The 7982-nt window shown below is 34.6% G+C and overlaps 1 protein-coding gene across 1 annotated transcript; it reads left to right on the top strand.

Moving 5' to 3' along the window:
- Positions 1-1200: 1200 nt before the first annotated feature.
- Positions 1201-7615, top strand: LOC131078273 (probable sulfate transporter 3.3). Its single transcript, XM_058015939.2, has 13 exons — positions 1201-1969; positions 2063-2111; positions 2205-2412; positions 2502-2673; positions 2773-2838; positions 2934-3047; positions 3143-3259; positions 3374-3500; positions 3582-3868; positions 4972-5162; positions 5258-5343; positions 5454-5530; positions 7277-7615. The coding sequence occupies exons 1-13, from the start codon at positions 1559-1561 to the stop codon at positions 7418-7420; spliced, it is 2049 nt and encodes a 682-aa protein (XP_057871922.2). The 5' UTR covers positions 1201-1558; the 3' UTR covers positions 7421-7615.
- Positions 7616-7982: the final 367 nt, after the last annotated feature.

Genomic DNA, 7982 nt, shown 5'->3' with positions numbered 1-7982 from the left:
CGAATTGCAGGGTGCATGATCCACTCATGCTATCATATGAACAACACTAATGTATCTCAAATATGTTGTACAGTACAGTATAGATCCTTTCCAAACAGTTTGGAATAAATCTGCCACATTGATTGGATAGTTGTTTGAGCCATTATAAGCACTTCTCCAGCACTAGAATAGTTTTATAGTAGCATTTTCAATGGCCCAGATAGCTACCTAACAACAAACTGTAATTTAAACTTCAACACTATCTGGCAAATAAAAGAATACCAACCATAGTTGCAACAATGATGGACCATTAACTAGTGGTCTTGGGAACTTCACAGCGGAGCGAAGCCTTTTTTGTTATTTATATTGGTAATGCTTGGATTATAGTATTTGTTCAATTCTCATGTTTAAAACTTTTTGAACATGTGTTATAAATTATTTGGTGCCATGATTTTTCTTATCATTAAGGTTTTGATATATAAACTGTTTCAATTGGTAGGTAGGGTTTGAAATAGGGGACCCCATTTCCACTCTGATATTAAAAGTTGATAAATGTCCAAACTTAGACAACTTGCCTCCTAATATAATTTTATACTAAATGTGCTTGATTCATCTAATAGCTTGTCTGTTGTTTTAAATTCCGGCACAAATGACTGACACACATGCTCTTGATTTTATTTACTAAACATAGCTTGGAACCCTATCTTTTTCTCCTACCTAGGAAAGTACAGCAAACGAGAAACAACTATCCTTAGCATTTTCCTATGTGAAACAAACATTTCATTGCTTAATCTCAACTATATCTCTGATAGACTTATTGAATGGCCCATATGAGGTTTGAGAACACTTTAAACTGTTTAATATATGATCATATCTGAATATAATAGATGTGAAGACTGTTTGGCAATAGGATCATTTAAGAGCCTAGAAGTTTTTCAAGCTAAGGTATAAGTAGAATGGAAGATGGATCAAATCATGAGTTGGACTTATTATGTTAAGATTAAAGTGTATTGTCTAGACTCATGGAATATCCTCTGAATTTGTCTATTTACATAGACATTTAGACAAGGTCTGCCAATGTAAAATAGGACAGAGCATATTAGAAAGTTCCAAAAGGATTATTTGAAAGTAAATAAGCCATAATGCTCACCTCCCATCAATATCATACCTAACTAAACCTAGGTCTGATTTATTGCTATTCAGCCTTATTTAAGGGAAACAAGTGCTTCTACTTCAACACAGGAAGTATGGTTTGTAAGTTTGCATCCTGCTATTGAAGTTGCTGATTTCTCAACCGTTCAGTCTGCCTGAGTACTAAGGACATGTATCACTGTCCCATGATCATGTTCCTGTCCATATAGTCTAAGTTGTACTGTTCATTGCCCTGACTGCTCTAATCCTCCACTATTTTCTCTAGATATTCAAATCCCTTGCCACCATCTTTCTTGAATATTTAAACCCCTTGGTGGGGAGTTATCTGACCATTGCAGAAGATCTTTGTGTTTTCTGAGTGAAAAGCCTACAATATTGCCAACAAAGATTTCTGTTTTGTTTTTTTCTCTTGTTGTATTGTGTATGCATGTTTGAAATGGTGGGAAACTCTGGAAGAGTTGATAACTGTCATATTGACAACACCACTTCATATCCATCCAAATACCCTGAAATGGACACAGTAAGAGATCATGGCTGCTATGGAACTGAGAGTTTTTGCAGCTTCCATGTTGATCACAAGATGAGTCATGAGAAAGTGCATAAGGTGGGCATTCCTGAAACAAAGAGTGTAGCCCACCAATTCAGTGGAAAAATGAAGGAGACATTCTTTCCTGATGATCCATTCAGACAGTTCAAAGGCCAGCCTTGTGGCAAGAAGTGGTTGTTAGGCCTTCAGTATCTGTTTCCCATCCTTGAATGGGCTCCTAAATACAAGCTTAGTCTTTTTAAATCTGATATTATTTCTGGTCTTACCATTGCAAGCCTTGCCATTCCTCAGGTAAATTACATCATCAATCATTAATGCTTTTCTGTGATATACCATGTAAATTGTTTCCTGTAAGGCTAATATACTGACTACAATATATTGCAGGGCATCAGCTATGCCAAGCTTGCCAGTCTGCCTCCAATCATAGGCTTATGTGGGTGCTTTATTCTGTGAGCTGTGAACCAGTCCTTTATGAGTTTACCAAATATCTATTTTCATCACTGAATTACTTGATTTGTTTTGGCAGATTCAAGCTTTGTCCCACCCATAATCTATGCAATACTTGGAAGCTCTAGAGATCTTGGAGTTGGGCCTGTTTCTATTGCATCTTTACTGTTAGGAGCCATGCTCAGAGAGCAAGTTTCTCCAATCACACAGCATAAATTGTATCTGCAGCTTGCATTAACTTCAACTTTTTTCGCTGGCATTTTTCAGGCTTCACTGGGGATTTTCAGGTGACACATCCACATTCATAAACGTCAAAATGCTTTCTTTATATGGGCTTAATCATTGTTACTATTGACTAACTCTTATGTCAAAGCAGGCTAGGATTCATTATCGATTTTCTGTCCCGAGCAACCCTGGTGGGATTCATGGCAGGTGCAGCTGTTATAGTGTCACTCCAGCAATTAAAAGGCCTTCTGGGGATCACTCACTTCACTCCGAAGATGGACATAATTTCTGTCCTACGTTCTACTTTCCAGAACGAAAAAGAGGTTTGACGTGGCTCAAAATGATAATGTCTAACTTATTAGCTATTTCCCCTGTTTCCCTCTTTATGTACTCAATTGAACAAAACTTCTTTGGCTGTACAGTGGACATGGGAGACAATTTTGATGGGAGTATTTTTCTTAGCACTGTTGCTGATTGCACGCTACATTGTAAGTTCATTCATGGTTCCATTCAATTATTCCTCTGCATTAATCTTTCAATTGCCATGCATATCAAGTTTCATTCTTGGTCATACTTATGACAGAGCAAGGGGAAGCCCAATCTATTCTGGGTCTCTGCAGCTGCTCCATTGACATCTGTTATTCTGTCTACTCTATTCGTCTTCGCCACTCGAACTGATAAGCATGGTGTTCAAATTGTGAGTATGAAACAACAATACAATTCATTGTTTTATGTGGGTAATCTCTGAACATAATAATTGATATATTGATTCTGGTTTTCCTATGTCTGCAGATTGGTCACTTGCAGAAAGGACTGAATCCACCTTCCTCAAACATGCTGCTTTTTGGTGCCGAATATTTAGCACTAACAATAAAAACAGGCCTTGTCACTGGACTCATCTCTCTTACGGTATTACCCATCGTTTTAATTTGGTAGATTAATAACAGCTTTCCATTGTTTTCTTAAAAAAAAATGTCTTTTTTTTTCTTGGATTGCTTTTAAGGTGGTTTAGTAATTTAACAGGAAGGTATAGCTGTGGGAAGAACATTTGCTTCAATCAATGATTACCACGTTGACGGAAACAAAGAGATGTTGGCCATTGGCTTGATGAACATGGCAGGCTCTTGCACCTCCTGCTATGTTACAACTGGTATATGCATACTCAATTCAATTCAATTATACAAAGTTCACAGCAATTTAATGAACTGAAGTATGAAACCGTCCATTGCAGGATCTTTCTCTCGTTCTGCAGTGAATTACAATGCTGGTTGCAAAACTGCTGTTTCGAACTTAGTAATGGCTGTATCAGTGATGATCACTCTTCTGCTCCTCACTCCTCTTTTCTACTACACTCCTAATGTAGTTCTGGCCGCCATAATAGTTGGAGCAGTTCTGGGTCTCATAGACTACCATACAGCTTATTTCATATGGAAGGTTGATAAGGTGGACTTCCTTGCATGTATGGGAGCTTTCGTGGGCGTCATCTTTATCTCTGTGCAAATGGGCCTTGTCATTGCGGTATTTATTCAATCTTGTTTCTCTAAATACTTGTTGGACCTCTTTCTCTAACATCGTTCTCAATATAAATACATAGACATTTTGTAACAAAATTTATTTCAGCAGTTGTCTCAGTTATCATCAGCTTTTTCTTTTTTAGTTTGTTTTAGAAAGAATTCAGTGGGTAAGTCAATTGGGCTGGGATCTGGTAGTAAATTGGGGAAATGGTTGTTTAGTCATTAGGATGCACCATGGCATGATGGCCAGATGCTATAATGATGTTTTGACTAATCATCAATGAGGATTATTATTCTGTACCATCGTGTCATGGGAAATTAACAGGAGTCCTCATTGATGAGAAGTCAAAACTTAGTTATGCAGTATCCAGCTATCAATGTCATTGTGCAACTTGATGGCTAGATAGTAGTTCGGTAAATTGGTTGTTATGAAAAAATTGCTGTGTAGTAAATTTTAGCTATGAATCTTTAATGACTCATTATTTTTCTTAATAAATAAGAAGTATGTTTTTTACAATATGTCAAATTATGATATGGGTCAATGAGTTTGACTCAAAAATTAGATAATTGCTATCCCATGAATCATTTTTTTTTTATTATACTAGAATCCAATGATGAATTGGAAAAGTTTATAAATACACAACCTTTTTATTTATCAATTTAGTGACACTAGTTTGACTTTCCAAGCACCCCCTACAAGAAGCGGGGGTTCATCCATGCAACCTGGTGGGCTGAAGAGGAAATGCTACTTTTACTGATTTAAAATAGACTTTGTTTTAGGTTGTCTGCTTATTAAAAGCTTTTAGTATATTTACCTGGTTCAGAATCCACCCGTTGTTTAGGTGGGGTCCATAAAATTCCCTTTCATTTATTCAGTCATTAAGATGTATTGTAGCATTTATAATTGGATACTACATTATTGAAATTTTGGCTTGGTGCACTGTATCATCATATCAAATGAATAACAACAACAGTCTTCATTGAGAAATCAAAATTTCAATTCTGTAACATGCAGCCATAAATACTATCCTAATAACTACATAGCCATTTTCGCAAAACATAAGGTGACAACATATGTTAAACTAATTGTATGATCATACTGAACAGGTGGGCATTTCTGTGCTGAAAATACTGCTGCACGTAACAAGGCCACACACATCTCTACTTGGCAATATCCCTGGAACCAACTATTTCAGAAACGTGGAGCAGTACACTGAAGCAACAAGAATTCCAGCATTTCTCATCATTCGAATTGATGCTCCCATTTATTTTGCCAATTCCACCTACCTAAGAGAAAGGTCTTTTCATTTTCCTAAATTTCTTGAAGCAATCAACAATTAATGCCAGCACACTAATATTTGTGAACAGTATTGATGGCTCATATTTTGTGCAGGATCTTGAGATGGGTGCACGATGAAGAGGACAGGATTGAGAAGGAAAAAGAAGATACCTTGCAGTTTGTCATACTGGATCTGACTGGTATGTAAAGCCTGCAACATGGCAGTAAAATAAGTTTTTATGAGCTATTGCTATCATTTGATTGAAACCCATGTACTCAAAGTTTGCTTTTTTATTGAACAAATGCTCAGCTGTAACAACCATTGACACAACGGGAGTCAACATCTTAGTGGAGGTTAAGAAGACACTCGAAAAACGAGGTCTCCAGGTGAACAAACATATTCTTTTCCTTGAATATATTTCTACTAGTTTATCAATATATAATTATCAGTGCACAACAAAATCTTAAGCTTTCACCTAACTCCAAGATCTTTCACAAGTCCATGAGCGAGTACTAAAAGCTAGAAATATTGATTTTTGTTTGTTTTATGTGATGGGTGTGTTTGGTTTCTGTCTTAATTGGTGGATTCTGCCTTAACTTTGCCTGTTCGTGGTGCTCTATCAAATCTTTTATGTGCTGTACAATGGCCTCTTAGTAGTTTTATATATTTTTAGGTATTCTTTTGATTAGATTTCAAGAATTTGGGAAAACATTTCTATTAATAACATTTATTTTAGGTAGGTTTTATGAAAAAAATGATTTTGTGTTGATCTCATAATGTGCTTGTTACAATCAAAAGTTGTCAAAATTGGATGTACATTTTTACTATAAAAAATTGTCAGAAATAGATGTATCCTTTAAAATTTAACATCCGTTGTTACTATCAAAAGTTCTCAAAATTCGATGAACTCTTTTATTACAAAAAAATGTAAAAAATTGATGTACCCTTTAAGATTTACAGGTACATCCAAAGTTATCTATAATGTCTAGTGCTATCAATAAAGTTACAAGTCTCAAATTATTATAGATTATTTGAACAATCTAATGTCTAAGAAAATCTATTAAATGTAATTCAAAATTTTAGATTTATCTCTATGTAAATTCTTTTTGCTAATCAAATTTTTTATGTGCTGTACAATGATCTCCTAGTTGTGTTATATATTTTTGGGTCTCCTTTTCATTTAATTTTAAGGATTTGGGAGAAACAATTCCATCAAAAAATACTTAATTTAAAATAACTTCTATAAAAAATGTTTAGGGATGCATGTTTAAGATCAAATAATCGTTTTTAATTTTGTTGTCTTATATATATTTGAATATCCTTTTTATTAAATCTTAAGAATTTGGAAATAACAATTCCATTAAAATTACTTTAAGATAAGTTTTGTAAGAAAATGTTTAGAGATGTATGTTTGAGATTAAGTAATTATTTTTAATTTTTAAATATTAATTAATTTTATCAATAAAAATAAATTAGTATAAGTCACAAGTGTAAAATTAGTATTGATTGTTGCTCAACAAAACTGTGACAACAATATTTTGAACTATTAAAAATGATAAACTTACATCCTTGCAACGACAATGATTCTGTGGGCTCTATCTTAATCAATTAAATATCTTCAGAAGTGATAACTCTGCAACTTTTACAAAAGTGATCATATTAAACAAATATAAATCTGAACCACCCAACATTCAATCAATAAAAAAGCAAATCCATTGCGTACAACTCTCTTGGGTTGTGAGTTTCCTCATTTGGTTGGGCCACAAATTGTTATGTTCAGTCCAATTCTACATGTTTTCGGTATGGTCCATTTTGATGGCTATCAAGAATCTTCTAGTGTGGTGAGTTAAAAGGTTTACATGTTGTGGGCCAATTCACAGACTAGATAAGCTTCATTGTGATCTATATTTAAACATTCCATTCCATCAAGTTGTACAGGTGTCTCTGCTTTCTAAAAGTTGGATATTATTTAATGGCTTCCTGAATATACACAATTATAGTTTAATAAAACCATAGATTTGGAATTGAATCTAAAAGTGAGGTATCCTTGCCTGCCTTATAACTTTAGACTATTGTTTTATTTATAAAATAATAGATGAAATGAATGTTCTCTAATGGAATGTTTGGTGCAGCTTGCATTGGCCAATCCAGGAGGAGGAGTAATGGAGAAGCTGCAAAAGGCAAATCTAATCCAAAGCCTGGGCCAGGATTGCCTGTTTCTTGCTGTTGGTGAAGCAGTATCTTCCTGTACTTCAAGCCTGAAATCACAGGCATGATTTCACACAATAAATATCCAAAACACATATAACATACTTCTTCACAATTTGATTGTAATCAAGGGGAAATTATGAGGTTGAAGAAGATGCCCTTAAAAACGTGAAGAATATCTAGATATGTATGAAAGATTTGGAATCTTACCTCCATGTTACCTAGTCAAATTCAATAAAGTTTTGGATGATTAATGCTTGAAATCCTAAGCTTATGTGCTTCATTATCATGTGATCTTATTAAAAAAATGGGCTTTAGAACTATCTTGTGTATTATCATGTGATCTAATGATAATAGATAAGAAAGAACATGTTGTCACGGGAACACATTTTGTCCTAGCTGGTTGTCTTGAGAATCCATTATGTCACCCAATTTTTTCAAAAGCACTTTGATCAAAAGCCTTAGAGCCTGATTCCTCCAATTGTGAGGTTCAAAAAACATTCCTTGGGAATCACAACTTTCCATCAACTTTTCAATGTATACTGCATTATTTTGTGCTTGTCATGGTCACATTGCTCCACCTGCCTTTTTCTTGATGGAAACAGGTGAATATGAAAATTTATCTAGACT

This window comes from Cryptomeria japonica, chromosome 7 (genome assembly GCF_030272615.1).
Source record: "Cryptomeria japonica chromosome 7, Sugi_1.0, whole genome shotgun sequence".
Classification (NCBI taxonomy): domain Eukaryota; kingdom Viridiplantae; phylum Streptophyta; class Pinopsida; order Cupressales; family Cupressaceae; genus Cryptomeria; species Cryptomeria japonica.
This window is presented reverse-complemented; position numbering and strand designations above follow the sequence as displayed.